The 20,585-nt window shown below is 50.5% G+C and overlaps 3 protein-coding genes across 3 annotated transcripts; 1 reads left to right on the top strand and 2 right to left on the bottom strand.

Moving 5' to 3' along the window:
- Window positions 1–1,186: 1,186 nt before the first annotated feature.
- Window positions 1,187–3,943, top strand: BKA67DRAFT_590698 (uncharacterized protein; the record flags this gene model as incomplete). Its single annotated transcript, XM_046104616.1, has 5 exons — window positions 1,187–1,383; window positions 1,446–2,352; window positions 3,035–3,392; window positions 3,518–3,602; window positions 3,676–3,943. 5 exons carry the CDS (start codon window positions 1,187–1,189, stop codon window positions 3,941–3,943), a joined length of 1,815 nt encoding a protein of 604 aa, XP_045961181.1.
- A 3,763-nt stretch (window positions 3,944–7,706) lies between these two features.
- Window positions 7,707–9,514, bottom strand: BKA67DRAFT_175989 (S-adenosyl-L-methionine-dependent methyltransferase). The gene is made up of 6 exons (XM_046095248.1): window positions 9,379–9,514; window positions 9,151–9,269; window positions 8,936–9,093; window positions 8,828–8,884; window positions 8,629–8,772; window positions 7,707–8,571 (listed from the first exon to the last, which is right to left on the bottom strand). Exons 1-6 carry the CDS (start codon window positions 9,395–9,397, stop codon window positions 7,836–7,838), a joined length of 1,233 nt encoding a protein of 410 aa, XP_045961180.1. The 5' UTR covers window positions 9,398–9,514; the 3' UTR covers window positions 7,707–7,835.
- An 8,611-nt stretch (window positions 9,515–18,125) lies between these two features.
- BKA67DRAFT_175609 (transcription factor IIA, alpha/beta subunit) lies at window positions 18,126–20,365 on the bottom strand. The gene is made up of 3 exons (XM_046095247.1): window positions 20,014–20,365; window positions 18,408–19,381; window positions 18,126–18,341 (listed from the first exon to the last, which is right to left on the bottom strand). Exons 1-3 carry the CDS (start codon window positions 20,131–20,133, stop codon window positions 18,257–18,259), a joined length of 1,179 nt encoding a protein of 392 aa, XP_045961179.1. The 5' UTR covers window positions 20,134–20,365; the 3' UTR covers window positions 18,126–18,256.
- Window positions 20,366–20,585: the final 220 nt, after the last annotated feature.

Here is a 20,585-nt window from a genome sequence, read left to right as displayed (position 1 = left end):
ATATGAGCAACGCTGTGATAAGTATCCCGATCCAGAGCCCCTGCACTGGCTCCATGCGGCCTGCAAATGTTTTCAACCCGGCTAGTAAGCGCATGAGGGCTGGCCACATACAGCGGTCAGGTCAAAGGAGCCGTCAAGGGTGACGATGTTTCCACAAACAACATGTTTCGCTATCCGCGTCGAGAAATCAGCGTGGTCGGCGACATCGGGCAGGGAAGTGTTGGTGCCACTAAGGGTAGTACATGTAGTTATAGGTGGAGGCAAATAGGCGCGCCAAAGAGATGCTACAGGGCTTACCTCCACAGTAGATTTGCGGGGAGCTGTGGTGCTTACTGTGGGCCATGCTGCAGACACAACGTCTAGGCTCAGTAGGTAGAAAGATTGTTCTTTGTCGGACCGGCTGGGAGTCACAGAATATACTTTAGTGCGGAGGATAATAGCTTCAGGGCTGGAAAACTCCCATGTCTGACAGAGTTGAGCCCGGTGTGCAAGAGAGCCCCTTCCCCCTTCCCCCTTCGGGAGTATAAAGATGGCAGCTGTCATGGCTTCATCTTATTCGTGGGTTTGTTTGCAAGGCTCGATACGACGGATTTTCTCCTATCAGTCGAGCGCCGCCACCCGACGCACTGCTTGGTTACCACGTGCGCAAACCACCACCTCAGATGTAGGACAATGATTAAAGATGGCTGAGTTTTTAGTGGACGAGGCGGTGGTCAGAGTAACGGCGCGCAAGCCGCCTGGACCATCCCCGTAATCGCGGGGGAATGCGTGGGAGCTACCTGATGATTGGTGCGCAACACGCGAGGATTGGTGGGACAATCGGGGGTAAAGCTGCCGAACGTCGTGTCCCCGAAAATTCTAAGCAGTGAGTTACGCATACTGCCCCTCACAACCGGCTCCAGAGATAATGATAGACGAGTGAACTCGCGTCGCTGCTTTCGGTAAATAGAAGGGAGCGATTTGGTAGCAATGTCCCGAACTCGTGACAGCATTACGAAATGTGGAATTCGGCCCAGTTTGGCGGCTAACTCGACGACAAACTTCAGGTATAATCGGCAAATGCCCCTCATTTCCAGAGCAGTGTTTCGCCGCGCATTTGTAAACATTCCTCCTCGTCTTCTCCAATACCCCAATTGACCCGTGTGAGCAAGAACTTGTGTGCTATCCAGAAGTCATCGCAGCCAAGATGAGCCCATCCGCGGTCGACCCTGCCCCCGCGCAGCTCGACATCAAGCCGTCAAAGGCAAACATTGGTGTCTATACCAACCCTGCCCACGACCTCTGGATCACCGAGGCCGAGCCGACTGTCGAGGATGTGCAGAAGGGGGGTTCATTAAAGCATGGCGAGGTCACTGTGGCCATCAAGAGCACCGGTATTTGCGGGTAGGCATTGGCGCAGAACCCCCCCTCAACTATGGCTTCGTCCCACTGACCATCATGTGTAGCTCTGATGTTCACTTCTGGCACGCCGGCTGCATTGGTCCCATGATCGTGGAAGGCGATCACATCCTGGGTCACGAATCTGCCGGGCAAGTCATTGCTGTTCACCCCTCAGTAACACACCTCAAGGTCGGAGACCGAGTTGCGATCGAGCCGAACATTCCCTGCGGTCACTGCGAGCCATGCTTGACTGGCCGATACAACGGGTGTGAGACGGTGCTGTTTCTGTCGACACCTCCGGTGCCGGGTTTGTTGAGGAGATACGTGAACCACCCTGCGGTGTGGTGCCACAAGATTGGAGACATGTCATACGAAAATGGTTCGATGCTTGAGCCGCTCAGCGTCGCTTTGGCAGGCATGCAACGAGCAAAGGTTGAGCTGGGAGACCCGGTACTGATCTGCGGTGCGGGACCCATCGGACTCATCACCCTGCTTTGCGCCAAGGCTGCCGGAGCATGCCCGTTGGTCATCACAGACATCGATGAGGGTCGGCTGAACTTCGCCAAAGAACTGGTGCCTTCGGTCATCACCCACAAGGTCGAACGGGCGAGCCCCGAGGACTCCGCAAAGGCAATCATCAAGTCTTTTGGTGGGATAGAGCCCACTGTAGTTCTAGAGTGCACAGGAGTTGAGAGCAGTCTCGCAGCAGCCATCTGGGCGGTCAAGTTCGGAGGCAGGGTGTTTGTGATTGGCGTCGGCAAGAACGAGCTCAGCTTCCCGTTCATGAGATGTAGCACGCGCGAGGTGGACCTGCAGTTCCAATACCGATACTGCAACACGTGGCCGCGGGCTATCCGTCTGGTGCAGGCCGGTGTGATCAAACTCGAGAGACTAGTGACTCATCGCTACAAGTTGGAGGATGCACTGGACGCTTTCAAGACGGCGGCCGACCCCAAGACCGGCGCCATCAAGGTTCAGATCCAGAGCTTGGATTAGAGAGGAAGAAAGGAGACTATGGGGGCAAGTTGACAAATGATGGCTACCCAAGAGAGAAGCCTGTATATAGTAAGCTTACTGGTGTGCACATTCGGTATCTTGCACGAGGGACGAGCGTCGCCGCGAATAAGGAACTGTCCATGGCCGGCTGTTTTTGATTTTGCAGAGAACCTCGGTGTTGGTTGTGGTTGTTGATGCGAAAGCAAGCATTTTGTATCTATCGTATCGTGTGAAGTGCGGAACTAAAGGGCGCATTGAAAGCCAATCGAGTAGAATATCCACCTGGTTACAAATATTGTCAAAATTTGACGATGGTCGTGATGGTATATGTATGCTACGACAACAGAGCCATGACCTCGAAATTTGCACACTGCACGGAGTAAGTTAATTGCTGGCAGTTGGTCACATGTGAGAGAGCGAACCAGACCGACGTTCCCTTTCTTTTGTATTTCTTTTTTTTGTTTTGTTTTGCTCTTCCTTTTCCTTTTTCTTGTCGGGGCGACTCAGAGCTTTTGATTGGCCAATCATATCAATGTGGATTCCGTACCAGATGAAATCCCGGAAGCTGTCAACTTTTTACCGCATTTCAATTGAAGCTTCTCAATCGAACCCGAATCCCATCACCCGACGACGACTATCTTGATCCGCCGTTCATCAGCCGATCCGCCCACCCAGACATCGTCAACTCCCAGTCTGCGAGCCCTCTCCTCCATCCCACACCCTAAGCACCATGTCGTCCCAGGCCCTCACGCGCCCGGTCCTCCGCCAGTCCGGGGCCCTGCGAATGGCTGCCCGCAGGTTCGAGTCGAGCACGACAGCAAAGGCCACTGAGGCTGCCAAGGAGACTGCTTCCAAGGCTCAAGGTTCTGCTTCCGAGTACGCGTCCAAGGCTCAGCAAGGCCTCTCCAAGGTCACCTCCTCCGCTGGCCCCGCCATCTCCGGTGCTGCCAAGGGCGTCGCCAACTCCCTGAGCAAGATCGGTGGCCGCACAGGAAGGTTGATCAACTTTGTCGAGAGTACGTCAATTCATGCATTCGGTCATCATCTCGGAAAGCCGCACATATGAGACCCCCCCGCCTCTGCGACTCCGCCATCTCGAACCACCCAAGACTACAGAGCAAGAGACTGACACACATTCCAGGGCAAGTTCCTCACGTCATCTACTACGGCAAGGTCGGCGCAGAGCTCGGCAAGATCGTCTTCCGCGGCCAGAAGATGTCTCCCCCGTAAGTTAATGCCACACAACCCCATCATGCTCGTCGTCCCGAGACATGGTACTCATATATATTCGGCATGTAGATCAGTGCAGACTTTCCAGAGCTACTGGCAGAACGCCTACCAGCAGCTGCTCAACCCCAGCTCCCTCATCCAGACCGCCTCTCAGACCGCCAACAAGGCTGCCCAGCAACCCGCCTCCATCATCGAGCGCGTCCGAAACGTCAACCGCGCCCAGGTCATCGCTGGTGGTGTTGTCGCCGCCGAGTGTCTCGGTTTCTTCACCGTTGGCGAGATGCTTGGCCGTTTCAAGGTCATTGGCTACCACGGCGAGACTGCCTCCCACCACTAGATCTAGATCCAGATCCACATCTAGCAGTGAGACGAATGAACACGAAACAAATAGACGCGTTTCCCGGCCTTTTCACATCGCTTTCAAACGGCAGGGAGATGGGATAGACACGAATTGGTGAAATGAGCCGATTGATCCATGCATGCACGCAACAATGGGAGCAGGTCAGGAGAGCCTGCTTTGCTTCCGGATATTAGACGACCGACAACAAGGCTCTCGCAGTAATTACAGCAGTCTTCCGTCCGCTGCGGGCTGCTATAAAGGTGCAGGGATAGCGAGTACTAGACGACACTCGCCTTTGTATAGTCCTCTGCCTCCATGGCGGGACCCGATACTTTTTCCTTTTGTTATCCTGTACCTGTACAATATCTGAATGACATAGGGTGATAGTCAGGAGTGAATCACAAGTAATTGACCGAAAGTACAGTGAAGTCTCTCCAGGCCTTCGAGTACATGGCATGTTGTTCATCATCGTTCCAAGTGTGCATCAGTCAGGTTCGGCCAACATTGGTGGCCATGATTTATTGGTTTTGCTGCTTCGGTTTTCCCTAGTCGGGCAGGTCCTGCGATGCCTCACGCCAGGTTCCCTGGACATCGAGGCAAAGTTTTCATGCATAACCATCACCAGGACAGACAGCTCCATCAGTACCGTGCAACAGCCCATAGCCCAGACAGGCAAGGCGGATGCCGACAAGCCATGACGGCATTATCTAGCGGGCGCATGCCAGGCTCTCGAGGTACTTTTAAGAACGATTCTTGGTAGAAGGAATGACCATATAGAGGGTAAACATTACACCACGTCAAGCATAACGACTTGACATAGCCTCAAATAGGAATACAACCCCGGTAGGCTTACTGATCCTGTAAGAAATACACAACACGTACGCACGTACATACGAGACTCTCCTATCTGTCCGGGCCCCGTCCGCTCCCATGACCCCTTCAGGGAAACGTATGAGCCTGGAGATCCTCATATGGCGCCCAAGGCCAACACGGAGACGCCGAAAAGAGAGAGGGAGAGAGAGTGGAAAGAAGAAGAAAAGGGGGCCAGTGCAACAAGATTAGACCCCATTCGTTCTGGCGAGCCGAACAATGGAAAAGGGTAGAGCCGTTGCATTGAGCCATGTTTTACGCACTGTGGGTTGTATTTCTCTCTCTCTCGCTCCCGCGCTCCCCCCCCTTCTGCCTGCATCTTCTGCCCTTGGTGCTTTCAGGGGTTAGTCGGTTTGGCATGGTAACTGCCATCACGACCCGTGCATAGTTTGTTGGTGGTGGGCGGCCCTGGTGTATGTGCCTCAGGGGCAGAAAAGAAAAGGAACTTTACAAGAGCGGCTATAACATACCCAGACCATGAGTGACTTGAAGCATACAATATCATGCGTGTGTAATGTACCCTGTACATGGTCGCCCTAATAAATTATAACGAAAAACCACGTTGTCGCACCCGAAATTAGTAGGAAGAAGAACAAAAGCGAAAATAAAAAAACAAAAAAATAATTAAAATGAAATCCCAGCCTATAGTAGATATGTCCAATACTATGGATCCGTGGTTGCCCACTTAGCGCGTACGCAGACGCAGACAGGCGCAGATGCAGACGCAAATGCAGATGCAGATGCAGATGCAGAGACAACTCATCTGACGCTTGGGTCTTCGTCACAGCAACGTGCAGCGTGCGTCCCGGGACGATTGAGTGAACCGGCCCGTGGTTGATGAATCAACAGTTACCCATGGACCTAGTTGAACTCTGGTAAGCCTGACTCTCGGAGGGTATGCATTAGAGAGTTGAGGTCGCTAGAGATGGAAGGGTGATGACAGACCTTCAGGCGTAGGGTGATTCCTAGTGACTGAGATATTTCTTCTTCTTTCATTCCTTTCTTTTTAATTAGGCAAAATAACCAGTTTTCATTAATCGCTCGCCAAAGTCCTGAGGAATCATACGTAGCGACATCCAGCTCTAGCCCTGGCTGAACTCTTACGGCCATTCTGAATGGCTCGATTTGTCTTCCGTCATGCAGATGTATAATATGTGGACGTATTTCGCGAACAGATTTATTAGTTGCGCCAACCTCTCGAGAGCCCGATTCTTACCGAGCTGCAGAAGAACACTTCCAGACGATGTAGGACAGCACATGACCCCATATTCAGGCAGACTCCATTCCAGCATGCGACTGCCAGTTGTCACTGCAGCTCAGGCCCTTGTCATCTCTTTCTGCATGTAGTAAGAGGAGGTGATATACCCGGGAATCTGGAATAGGACGTGTGGGGTCGTCATGTCTTTCCAATGTAGGTGGGTGGCTTCCTGAGTCTGCATTAGCAGGGTAAGTCAAAAGCCTGGAGCGTGACGTGGACGGGCGTCTCTGGTCCTTCAAGAGTGACAGAGTGACAGAGGCGGGAAAGAAAAAAGAAAAAAGAAAGCGACCATCTTCTTACGTCGAGGCAATCTCGCATAAATGCCCTTGCTGCTGGGTAATGATCTGACGTGATGCTTATACAGTGGCAACGTGGAGTGACCGGCTCGCCTGTGTGGAAGATCCATAGCCACTGGTAAACGCGAGCGTGCCAATGGTCTTGGAGCGAAGTGCATACAAAATCAATACTGGGCACGCGTCTGTCTGCGTCTTCTCAAACTAGTAGCTGTGTGACTTGCTTTGCAGTGCAGAGCATATCTATCCCTGGGTCATCATAATCGTGCCGCCGTTCATATTGGTGCACAGTAGCTCGAAGTGGTACACTCGGGAGGCCGCATAAATACTGTGTAAATACAATAAGGTTGAGTGACTGAGTGGCGTACTGATATTGCCAAAACGGCTTCAGAACAGGCTGAGCGATAAGAATTCTGTTGGCCTGAGGAAGGACAAGTCGATACGTGGGGGGGAGGCAGGTGGTTATAAATCCAGGCCAACAGACAGGTTGCATATTTGTTGATGACTGTGCAAGCGTGGCAGCAAGGAACATGGTTGTTTGCTATGCTGGTAATCCATAATGTGAATGCGTGAAAGAGGTCATGCCTAAGGTCCAAAGGCCAACATGACGGTCTCCAGCAGGCCGACCACCTATGCAACCGCAATAATCATGCGTAACGTGTCGTGTACAGCAAAACGACTCATGCCAGAAGGAACAACATACAGATAACATACATTGAAGCGACCCATAAATCTATAACCCATGATGTGCAAATTAATGCATCCTGCCCAACCATCTATACCCGAAATTTTGGTCCAGAATACCACCATTGAATGAAGAGTCGACAACTAATGCAACTTGAGACGCCTTGAAAATATGCAGGTGGCCTGTTCCTTTTGGAGGCCCCGTAACTTGGCCGAAATACCGATTTGGACCTCATGCGATCTCAAAACGATTGACCAGGTTAATAATTGGCCAAACGTTGTTGTATGGCATCGCGCACAGGCAAATCTTCAATCAGAGCAACGTATCATTGCCGGGCTAAAGGATTTCGTATCCTTCCTGGATTGATGATACCGAATAAGATGATGAGTGAGAAGATAGCGTTCCAATGCGAGAGGGTTCCCCTATTGGATGCATTCAATGATTGCTGAGGGACACAGTGTTTGCTCTTGTAGTCAACACTGGGGCAGTTCCTGCAACTCAAAATGACCAATTTTGAGCCAGCCATCTTTGTCTCGGCAACAGCCAGGATGGCGGACACTCCAAGCAGGCCAGATACCCAAGAAGGGGAAGACGTTGGCTGGCGCGGCTCTGAGAAGAAAGCTCCAGCTTAAAGAAATGCCACAAGCTGCTGGCAACGGGCTGTGGAGGGTTAATGGCCCCCAAGAAATGGCGATAACCTAAGTGACGTGAGCTGCCGTGGCGGAATGCGGTCCCGCCAATGGCTGGCAGCAAGAAGGAAACTCCCGCAATTTCGTGCATTGCTCAAGGCGAGCGGGAAACTTTGCCGCTCCACGTCACAACTAAATCCGAAATAGAACAAAGGGCCGCGATAAACCCGCAAGTAAGTGCAAGCAGTCTGTCATAGCCGCCTTCCTTTCCAGAAAAGTGCATGCGCGAAATTCTGGGGTGTTGGCGCCCGGGGTAGGCTGGCTGAATGCAGCGCGGTAGGGCCTCCCTCCCTGTCAGAACAATCAAAAGCTTGGCGCAGGTCGTCTTGCCGTGTAGATATACCTTGACGAGGTTAGCAATCGAGTGAGAACATATGGGTGGAGGCATAGTCGTTGATTTTACTAACATCGTGCAATGTGATCTGAATGCTCGAGTGCAAATCTCTCTCTTGACCTCTTGCATAAGCGACTTCACTTGCTCCTTGGTATAGCCTCTGTATCGGGTCATTGCAGCCATTGATATCGCCTCTATCCCATGGACCATCCCAAGGTTGAACCATCTGCCAACCTCCTTCTGATACTCAGACGTCGGCCAGGGATGGAAAGGAATCTCTTTGATGTTTCGTTTAATGTCCACAAAGCCGGCCTGCTTGAGCCATACCTCTGGTGAAGGCTCCAAAGCAATGGGTCTCCGAGCTTGCTCGTAAGCTGCACGCAGTTCGTTGTACCACATCCGAAGCCTTGAATCTGCGGGCAGGCTATTGTCGCCACTCAAAGGTTGAAAGTCCATTTCAACGTGTTCGATTTGGCCGACACCAGGCTTCAGATGCCTTTTAGAGATTATCAGTACATTCCTCGTTGCGAGTTGCCCTTGATAAGGCTCTTACCGAAAAGCATTTTGATACAGAGCTGGCCAGTTTTGAATGCTGCCAGCGAGCATCTGCAGGTGCACCAGATCAAACGAGTTCTCCTCCAACTCCCAGTTCGATTCCTCAATGTCCTGACGTTTGAATTCAAGCGTGGCCGGGATACTTTTCAAAGTTGAACTTAGTCTATGCATCGAGCTCCAATTATACTGGAACATACCTCTCTGGCTGTGTAAAGTTCAAATCAAGGCCGATAAATTTGCCATATCGATATCGGCTGTGGCGAGAGTTAGTACTGAAATTACGGATTCAATGAAACAAAACATACTCGGCCATGTCGATAGCCCATATGCCTGTACCACAGCCTAAGTCGAGGACACGTGGATTATTAGTGCTAATGACGGCCTCGTGCAGACCACCAAAAGCGTCTTCTTTGCGGGCGACGGTGTAGAATTTGTGGAAAATGTCCAATCTGTCTAGCTCATCCTGTAACGATGTCAGTCACAAGAGAAAGATGCCGATGCAGTAATGACTGTCTCATACCTCGTCTACGGGCATCAGATACCGCCCATGATGGTATGTCCCATAGTAGCGGCCATTTTCAACATACCATGGTGGGGATTGTTCTTGTTGCTGTTGCTGCTGTGGTTGTCCTGGAGCGGGCCCGCTGAGAAGTTAGCAAATCGATTCTTGTATGAGATTAATACAGCACGGCTGATAATGAAAGCAGGCTGGCATGACAGCGTGGCTGTGTCGCTTCAGGAAGCATACTTCGGGTAGTTGTAGCCATTCGCCATGATTGGCTTGTGGTGATAGACTTGCATCCAAGTCTACGAGGTGTGGCTTTGTGGAGTAATTGGGCGGGCGAAGATCAAGCTATACGAAGAAGCTTTCTCAAGGCTGGTAGTGAAATCGATCGGCGCCCGATGAGCATGAGTCGTCCAAATGAATGAGCAGTACCCAGGAATAAATTGAGCGAATTAGGTTTCTTCTTATGTAGATTAGCCGTTGTTGTTAACCAATAATGGTCGCTATCAGTGTTGGCGGTTCAAATGTTACTGGTGTCCAGTCAACCAGGGGACCTAAAAAAAAAAACGATGCTGTCCACGATGCGGCTGCTTTCTGCTGCAGTGTGGTCGTATTCGTTGCGAAAAGAATGTGGAGGGAGGGGAACTGGTACTGGCTGGCACTGGGGCAAAGCCTTAGGATGGTGGGGAGGGGAGGTTCAAGTAGGTTAGGTCAGGTTAGGTGAGGTGCAAGGGGCCAAGGGAAAATGAGCAGCTTTCGCCTTTCCTTTTCTTTCCTCTCCTTTCGCTTTGCCTTTTCCTTCCCGGCAGTCAGAGTCCGAACTTTAAGTAATAACACGGGCCTGGCGAAGAGAAGAGGATCAACAATTAGGTTTTGGGATCGTAACTTCTACTTGACCACGTCTGTGGGACCCGAGGCGTCTAGTTGTTATTAACCTTGAACATTTTGCGTCTTAACACGGAGTCTTGGACAAGGCGCTATGCTATGTATGTACTTCCATATCGGGTACAGGGGACAGTGGAAATCTTAGTGTGCTGGCTTTCGATTGACCCCTTGACTAGACTAGCCTCAACCATGATCAGCTCCCAAGAGGTACTGAGGTACAAAACGTGCAAGTCAGCCCGCAATAATACCCAATACCTGACCTACATATATGCCATCCAACATTATTATTACTGTTATGGCTGGGCTGCAGTTTTGTGCTTTCGCTTGCGCAAAACGGCAAACCCGCTTGATCGCCAACATCATTGTACCAGGGGGGGTCCGTTCACACCCCTGCGACAGCGAAAGAGCTACTATGTACTAAGACTACTTACTGCCTACAGGACCTGCCAGCCTCGGATGTAACTGACGATGCCACGATCTAGTTAGCTTTGGTAACACCCCAACACTACTCGCAAGACGGATGCTGTGCCATCTCTTTGTTGGTACTCCGAATCGACTTGATTATTTGAACGCAATTACATACTTGGACATGATGTGACACGGCATGCTTGGGCGCCGAGGCGAATAGCCAGACCTATATCGCAGCCAAGCGTCCTTTATTGATGCGTTGTCTACTTACACGTTGAAATGGGTTTTGTCCAGCATTGGTATTATCCCCTTGGGCAGGTTATATTCGAGCGCACTTATGACCAACAATGCGGATTCTTTCGTACATATTACAGTACTTTTTGCAACTAGGACTATTTAGTCAGATACACCTCAGCGGCTTGTCCCGCTAATGTAGCGGACTCAATCCATGGGTTGGGTCGATCTGATGCTGCTAGTGGGTGCAACACATCCCGCCTGCCCGCCTGCCCGCTTGCCCGCTTGCCCGCTGGTCATGTTGCCCAGAGTGCTGGGTCAGCTAATACTGTGCAGCGGCAACACCTCCATAGAGAAGGTACTTTCCGTTATTCCCAGAGGATTGGCTTAGAATCTCATTGGCGTCTCTCCGTGTGGAACACGTAGCAATACGAGTGAAGCGAGCGAGTCAACGGAGTGTGCAACACTGAATGTCGAAGCGACTTCACCCTCCTTAGGACTGTACATAGTAGCGCGGCTAGGAACATCACAGGGGTATGCTCGCCTGTCATTTCGAGGCTTTAGCCGCACGTTCGAGCGCTGGCAGGACGCGAGACTTACTATGCATAGCGTCGACCAACATTGTTTCAAACATTATATGGCCAAGTGGTGGTAAGTGTAACGCTAGGAGCAGTTTTCGTCTTGAGACTAACGCTGTATTGGCTGTCCTGCAACCGTTTTTCCTCCTCGTATATAAGCCTGTAGTCCTCCTGCGGAGGCAGCGACGCAGTCATTTACAATGGGGGGGGGGGTTCGATAGAGTAATTACCAGATGGTTCGAGGAACTCAAAGGTTTATGTGTAGTAAAATATGACTTTTCCTTTTCCTTTTCCTTTTCCTTTTTTTTTTTTTTTAATTTAAAAAAAAAAAAAAAAAAGAGAAGAATAAAGAAAAGAAAAGAAATGGTTCGCTTGTCATTACTTTGACCTTGTTCAGCATCAAACGTTGGTTGATTACTCTATCTCTGAGTGTGCTGATCCCACGGATAGGTCTTAGCCATTCCCTTATTATTATAGGCCTCTCTCGCACGGCTAACCTCTCATATGCGTCGCGAGCCCAAATGGTCACCAAGTCCGGCAGCCAGGGCTGCCAAAAGAGCGTTTTGACTAGCCTCGCATGGTGTACACACATCCCAGCACGACTTGCCTGCCGGTCTAAGCCCTTGGGGATCTTGTGCCGTGTAACGCTGTTAACGTTTTAGATGCCCACATCGAGAAACAAGTGGCGTCTTAGTAACAGAGTCATTCTGAAACGAGGAGGATACCCTCCTAGGTCAGCACGTGGTAATTAAGTGCATGATTTTGTCGGCACGTCTTCTGTATCGCACAGGAACTGCCAATAATTTGATATATCTGAAGCGTCTCATCGATTCGCAATTTCGGTTGCGCAACGCAACACTGCTACATATTTTGAAGAAAAAAAGAGAAGAAAAAAAAAAAAAAAGGGCTTTCAATCGCTTATATTCTCCATCATATTTCTTCTATGTGTAGAACGGAAATGAAGTATCGAGACACCTAGCGCTTACAGGAAATCACAATACCCCTCAGACTAGGTTAGTCTAAGTTAGTCAACAGCAATGGGTAGCAATCTCAGCGGTTAGCACTAGTAACAAATTTCGAGGAAATCCAAGTATCAACCATGACAGATTGGAATGATAAGATCGCAGACATTAATTACAACATCTGGCTAAGCCCACCATCAACGGGGTGTGCTTGCTATGATGTTCAAATTGAAAGGCCTTCATTAAGATTCGAGCAGTGGACCATGTGCCGCGGCATTGCAGAACCATGTAACCGAGAGACAATCCTATCAGAAGGCGGTAAACTCGGTTTCGAATTGGCTTTGGCGTGTACTTTAAAGGTTGTCTTGAGTGTTCGGCTTTGAATAAAGAGAAAGAAAGGAAGAAAAAGAGAACGAAAGGGAAAGAGAAAAGAAAGAAAAAAGATTTTAGATTTACATGCTATCAAGCACAGCCGAGGAAGGGTGCATTCGTAGGCGCGAGAAGCGCAGAACCCATGTGCATCGTATAACGAAGCGTTCACCTAGGTTAGCACGAACCACTGACGATACTGAATGGCTAACAAACTACCCAGCTAAGTCTATAATTGTTTCTCTACCCTTCTCCGCGTGACTCGATCTCCCCGTGCAACAAACTAAATGACACACACTGTCTCTCATCTCTCAGGTCGTCATCATCTGCTCAGCCCCACAAAGGGTGGGTTCTTGCTTCAAGGGCTTCATGCAAGGAGCTGCAGGGTAGTGGCATAGCAAGAAATGAAGCGCAAAGATTATTCAGGAGTAGTGTCGTCCCGACAGCTCGGGTGGGTGGGGCACTCTAAACGCGTAGCTTGTTTTATGATTGGCCTAATTCCAGGGATACGCTCAAGTTTTGGGGCAGGCAATTTGCAGTTATTGGCGGTATGCGACTGACCTTTTTAGATAACTCTCCAACCTTTTTTTCCACCATCACAGCTTGAATGACGGATGTGATGAGGCTGTCTACGCAACAGATCTGTTAGATAAGCCATCTATATCATCGAATATACCTAGATCGTGGATTCGCGTAATGACAGAAACCCGCCGTGATATGTTTGATTGGATTGCTATTTCTAAAATGGGAATCGGAAGATGAACCGCGCGCATCGCGGTTCACTATCTTGGCCTGATAGTATGAACCAGGGCTGCAGAAACCCCTGGTATCTGCCGCATCATGACCACGCAGAATGCAACACTCATTCCACCAGTGATCTTCTATTGGCTGCTATTCAGGGTTGAGTGCGACATGGCGGTGTGTTTCCAAATGCCGTTGAAGAATCGTTCGATGGGGGTTTCTCTCACTCCACTGTCTTGGTTTTGTGAAACGTGACAATTTGGAAGCAGAAGTGGGCGAACGTGTTGAGAGCAAGTTTCAATTGTAATGTTCTTGCAAAAAGGAAGCTGACGTTCCACCCAAACTCTTGGTTGACTGTCGATCATCGTCTTGGCTGAGAGGGTTGTTATGTGAGATTGATTACCATGTACGGCCTGTTTCGGCCTGGATATCACCTTGGCATTTGCTTTCTTTGCATATGGTGAGGCATTGGAAGCGCAAGGTCTATCATCAGTTGAGCACGGTCTTCTGCATAATCTAGAGAAGATAATCGATTTTCGTGGCCAGTTCCACATCAACCAGATTTAGCTCATTCTCGTACCTGCATATAGCCCTGTGCATCTCACGATCTTGCAGAGGACATTGCGCGGCTGTTGCAAGCCGTGATAGGCCGAGTGGCACCGAATCCATTTGCCCGTCAATAAGAGTTGAGAGCAGGCTGGACAGCCACATCTCCAGATCAGGGTAAAATACACAGAACTTACTATGACTGCTCCAGCAACGTTGCACGAACCATACTGTTCGCCTAGATGTGCAATCTACTTGGCAGAAACCCAGGCTTGTACTTGTCTCAAATGTGATGGTCCCGCTGTCGCCCCCACTGCTGTCCAGCGGCAGTAGTTGAGAACTTTATTACATTCATTTCCGGGGTGCCAACGACTAATAACCCGACAGACAGCGTCACGATTCATTAATACAATCGAAAGAGGGCCAACTCGATTCAAGATGCACTGCCCGTCGTTCACGGCTGCATACACTTCATTTGCCGAGCACCAGAAACTTGAGACCCGTGGGCGATGTGCAAGGGTTGTCGGGATCCTGGCCGATTATGCTCTACTTGGAAGCCGTGGGACTTTCCAGAATGTTGTAACATCATTTCAATCCCTCCTGGTGAATCGCATGGTCCAACGCTTCTGTCTTCTACTAGCTGACATTCTCTGGCATTCATACGTACCTCGATTGAGTATAGTGAGCAGAATTGGTTGTGCAGACAAGTAGTATTTGTGCCGGATTAGATCATACATGTATGAGGTACAACGAATGCCACGCTGCATGACATATCATGGTGCGCACCACTGCAATGCCGACCAGCCCGCTCAACTACCAGAAAGGCAGTTTGTCCGAAAACCCTCCGAAATGATTCCAGACTGTCGGATTCATTCGTCGCAATGTCATTGGCTGTATTAAACCCTTCTGGATGCTGCGCCGGGTGTCCCAATGCTTCTCGTACATATCTGCCAATCCCTCTCAGACCCGACCCTACTGCTCAGGTGGAAGGGATCGTAGCTGGACCTGCCTCCGGCTCTTTCGAATATCTGGGAACCTGTCACCTGTAAATGCTGGCCACCCCCTCAACTTCTGTACCAGTAACGATGCGCAGTTCGCTGATTGTTTCTCCACCTCGACTGTGGAAAGAGGCCTTTGCGACCACGGCGTAGTTGCCTCATCGTGGTTTGGGCGACACAGTGCCACAACCGCAATTTGCGTACAGCCGGGAAAGTCACCGCTTTGTATTCGGTTTTGCTCCTGTCCGGGGGACTGCGCATACTTGACCAATCGTCTGCAGTCCCACATACACGAGAACCCTCAATTGAGATGCCACGTAGACGACCAGATCCAGATGAATCCCAATCTGTTGAGCTGTACATGAAGCACTCGTTTTGTCTGCGCAAGACTCATTCAGTACAGGTAACCAGTTCATCTTATCTCCCCACAGCACCCATCGTGAGATTCTTATGTCTTGCCAAGGGCCTCGTCAACAGACCAGACACGAAGCATGATACCTTCAGAACGTCTGTTGTTAGCTACTTCACCATCTGCCAAGACCAGCACTCGGCTAACTTATCTTATGAGGACTGCGTATCAGGGATCCATGACTTCCGCACAAGCCACTCACCCATGCGTCCAGCGGTCACCATCAGCTCTAGACGCATCACCGATTTGATTCGACACTATTGGCGCAGGATAACGAGCACACCGCTTGTAAGAACTTATTGGTGTGTGATTGAGGACATGGAAGGAATGCCATCAGCCCAGTTGCGTGAGAGTTGCCTGCCGAAGCCTAGTGGGTTGGGATGGAAGACCGCTGCAACCATGAAATGAAACCGATGAGATCCCAACCCTTGCTCTACGTAGCGAGTGTTCGGCTTGGTTTAGCCCGCTTCGGGTACATTGACGCAGGCCCTTGTGCACAATCCGGTTCCATAATCACTTCAAATTAATACACCATGAAGAATCTACGTTACATATCTCCAGCCACACGACATATAATTAGGCCCTGTAAGCTCAGGATCATGTGCTCCCTGCTTTAGTCGCGGTGAATTACCATATCGGGTAAAACGCAGGAAGAACCCAACTTCAGACTAGGTCGGGATCCTTCCCAAGCTCTCGGTAACCCAATCACGGGCCGGGCGACTCCCTGATATTTTGGGGATTTTCATCGGATATTAAACCTTAATAAAGCGATAACTATGTTTCGGGTGCCAGGTTCTTTCAGCCTACATGGGTTGAGCTCCACGGATTTACCCAGATGAATCTGGTTGATTAGCAGCAGTCGATCCTTCCATATACAAAGGTACGAGAGGGTAGAAGATGCTACTATGTACTATGGAAAAGATACTTTTATATTTCCGAGCCCATGGTTTTCCGGGTGCTAGTTCGAGAAGTCCATCCAGGTCCATGGCTTGCGAGGGTGGCCAGGGATCAGGCTCTCGACAGGCGGACAACCTCATTTGCTACCTCTCGACTGGGAAGCCGGGTGCCGCTCCCGCTAAGAAAGCCAGACCTTGCAGCTACGGTAGCTGACTGATCGGATGTGACGTTCAATGGTAAAGCAAGAAAGACTCCCTGGGACCAACCAATAATATATAGACCATGAGCCGCGTCCACAGGCCGGCGTTGTTCGAGTCATATGGACAAAGGTTACTGTGCGGGAAATGCTGCTGAATTTCAAGTTCTGGAATGAGAGGACTTGCGTGTCAGGAACAGAACGGCTGGCCTCTTGGAACACAGATCCTCTGGTCTCCTGCGTCTCCGCCCCAGAGGGGATTCTTGCATTCTTCGCCACCGAGCGACTGGGCCATGGGGAAAGCCCTAATTCCCGAAAACGGTAAGCCGATCACACGGTCCGAGGCACCTCGTGACCGTCCTCGGCTGCGAATATCATGCAGCCTTGAACTATATTGGATGCCAGCCCCTTGTAGTGGGTGTGTGTTTGTGTGTGTGTGTTCGCTTACAGCAACCTGATACAATCCGGGACGAACTCGCTTGCTGAACCCAGGCGCTTGGTCCCGGATCGAGCCCTACTGAAGCAACCTCCCTGTCTGCATTGATTCGATGTCCGGCTAGATAAGCAAGGTCAGCACACTAGATACCTTGGCAACCATTGAGAGGGCGTCTGCCATGATACCCGGGCATCATCATTTGGAGTGCCGGCAACGCCAAACCCTTTTGGGGATAAGAAGTGCCATAACGAGGTGATCACATCACAAGTAACACAAGATGAACGACTCCGCAATCACCGTAGAGCCTGGGTTCGATGATTGCTGCCTCGAGGATCGGTTTTTAGGGAACGCAGCGGCACGGGCAACGAAAGTACCGTTGAGAATATCAAGTTTCCACCCACCGACACATGATCAATCAGCCAGTAAGAACATATTGATTGGAGCAGGAATGCAATATTACAGGTCATATTATTGTTTCAAACTTGGGCGGAGAACAGGAGCCCGGCCTATTCCTTCTTTGTGCAACCTGCAGAGGCCTTGTGAATTCATGGTCTGACACTCATCCTCCCTCCCGAGACGCCCGTTGCGACAGTAAGCACCGACTTGACAACAAGTTGGCTCCTCTCAGGCGACAGCGTGTCTGCTTGGACCCGACAATTTGGCACGCTACTGGTACGGGGAGGGAAGGAATTCCTCCTTGGTTTCTGATTTGACCGAGCTGTCATGTAGGTCAGCAATGATGTGACACTAGCAAGGGGTCATAACGACACTACTTGATGGCTGGCTTGCCAACCACAAAGGACGAATGACTTCGGTTCGCACAGATGAACAGCATTGCGCACCCTCGGATATCCAAGCTTTTGTGGGTTCATGCCTGAGTCTTGTCCTTACTCCCCTGGAGTCCTACCGTGTCTGCTCACATCATAACAACCGATGTGGTACTGGCTCAACCGGGCAGAGACGCGATGGACTACGAGCACAAGTCATGAAAGGAGAAAGTAGACAACTCTCGGCCAGGCAATGGCATTTCATTGACATAATTAACAAACTGATGGTTATATCCATATGAGCCGCTTTGCCTCGTCCGCAACAACCATTCTCTCTAGAGAAATAAGCCAATGTATTAAATGGCCACAAACAAATCTTCTTCGTGCAACCACGCTGACAAGGGGGCAAGTACAACAGGCTTCCCTGGAGCATGCGTAACTATTGTAATGCTGAACCAGCTGGCTTCGCATACTTCCAGTATGAACCATGCCCAAAGAACCTTGTCCATACCGAGATGGACATTCATATCAAGAATAGCTGATCAGAGAAGGTCTAATCGTATTTCGGTTTCATCAAAGTCGTGCGGAAAATCGATACCTTGCCAAATCGTCCCGCCAAACGCCATGCGCCTTTTAAAAAGAAACCCGGCAACGAAAGGTTACCCAAAGCTGGTATTGTGGCACAGTTTTCTGATTCACCATTCGTACTCGCCCGAAGCTTTGTGGAAAACGTAGTCCTTGCCGTTTACGCTCAGGACACCGTCCTTGAGAACACACTTCCTACGAAGATTGTTAGTACCCAGGCCGACGCCATTCTTATACTGTAAAAATGTCACGGCTACTTACCACTTGTTCTTGACGCGCTGGACCTTGTCGTACATGCAAAGCATAATCTGGCCACCATCGTCGTCATCATCGTCATCGTCCAAATTGTCATCGGTGTCGTCGAGATCGGAGTTGATTGCATCTTCATCTACTTCGGATCTGGCGTCATCATCGTCACCACCGTCGAAGCGGCCGCTGCCAGAGCCATCCCGGGTGCGATGGTAAGAGACACCGGCGGTCTTTGATGCACGCTTCAAAGTAAGAGGCACCATTAGGCCACCACCCTCCATAGCCTTGGCTCTTGCTTCAAGCTGAGCGTGGAGCATGCGATCAATATCAACACGACCCAATTCAGTCGTTTGGCCGGATGCATCCTGGTGGACAAGCACACCTTCCTCGGCGGCGCCATCGAACTGGGATGGGTTCGGTCTCTGACCATTCTGCGAAGGCTGGGGCATACGCTGTTGCATGCCGGCGGCAAGTTGCTGCTGATATTGCTGCTGCATGGTCATACCTTGTGGCATGGGACGAGGCTGTTGCGCTACTGGCTGGCCTGCAGGTCGAGGGGGGCCAGGATACTGAGGACGGTTGGGAGCTGAACCAATGGACTCCTGCAATTTGTTGATAGTAGCATCTGCTCTTGCACCGTACTGGGTCTGCAAGTTGTTGATAACACGATCGCGAACCTCTGGGTTAGAGAATGCTTGGACTGGCACAGGCTCTAGGCCAGGCTCAGACTTGATACCTGGCTCGGTCTTGACGCCATTGTTGATTCCAGGTTGAGCATATTGCGGAACACCATGGTGGACTGCCTGCTGAGCCATAGCGGAACCATTGGCAATGCCAACATCATGGTGGACGGGCGCAGCAACATGCTGTGGTGCAGGAACAGGCGGTGGTGCAGGTGCAGGTGCAGGCACAGGCGCAGGAGGATCCGGCTTAGGATCCCAGGGGAATGCCGCAAGGTTTTGTGCTGAGAGCTTCTTTTGCCAACCCTGCCGTCTGGGAGTTAGTTATAAATAAGACTGCAGAAGATGACGACATCTGTGCAAGACGAAGAAGAGGAAGAAGAAGAAGATGTACAGCACGTAGTACTTGATCAATGTGACTGAGGGAGGCTGCATGAGAGCCAATGTCCACGGATGACTGAGCACTGAAAGCATAAATGCGGATGGGCAAGCACCAAGTGGTGCCAGGTGTTGAGACGTCCAATCAGAAAATATGACTCAAGCGAAAGCAAAGGTTTTTAGCGGGGATGTCAGCAGGCATAAAAAGCCAAATAGCGGCGGCTGCCCCTCTCGCTGAACCCGGCCCTCTCCAACACTCGCTCGCCCAGGCATCCAGATCCAGGCTCCAGAAAGCGGACGCCAGGCAGGTTGCCTCGGGTTCAGCAACCAACAAAAAAAAACAAAAAAAAAACATGGCAAACGCGAAAATGATCACAAGTCCGGAAAGGACGGGCAGCAGGGTTTGACTCCCTTTGAAAGCTGATTGATATAGAAAGAGATGAAATCCTGGAATGGCAAGGAAAGGAAAGGAAAGGAAAGGAAAGGAAAGGAGAGGAGAGGAAACAAAATTGTGACGGGTTCTGTGAGGCTGGACACATTCGAGTACAGAAATGGCTTACCTGCTTCAGCTCCTCCAGGATACTCTCATCGACACCATTCTCCTCCAGATCGACGCGAGACGAGTCAAGTACATCCTCTATGATCTGCTGGTAGATCTGGCCGACCTGAGAGTTGGACATGTCGCCGGTTAGTCTCTCACGTCTCGTCGTGTGCGCTTGCTGGCTCAGGTGATATCGGCGCCGTCTATTGTGGATGATGACTTGCTGAAGATGGGTAATCAATGCGGCTGGCTGGCTGGCTTTTTGAGGGGGGTTTTGTTTGTTTGCTTCCTTGTTTGCTTGTTTCCTAGCTTGCTTGCTTGTTCGTCGAGAGGTCTGAATGGTGAACAGTTAGATTAACGACTGTGACAAGTGCGCCATCGGCGGTTGTGTGGGTAATGGTCGTCGTTTGTTGCTGGTCTACCAGCTGCTCTTGCCGTGTTCCACCCCAAACACCCCGCGCTTCCTCTGTAGTGTCGCAAAATCACCCGTGAACGTGCTTGTTGTGCTTCTACTGCTTGTCTGATCAGTCGCCTTGCGCCTCAAAACGTGAATGCGATTCGATCGTGAATTGCCTGTCATGTGAGTGCGGA

Source organism: Truncatella angustata, assembly GCF_020726525.1.
Source record: "Truncatella angustata strain MPI-SDFR-AT-0073 chromosome Unknown BKA67scaffold_2, whole genome shotgun sequence".
NCBI lineage: Eukaryota > Fungi > Ascomycota > Sordariomycetes > Amphisphaeriales > Sporocadaceae > Truncatella > Truncatella angustata.
The sequence above is the reverse complement of the archived record's forward strand: the minus strand, read 5'-3'. Positions and strand labels throughout refer to the sequence as shown.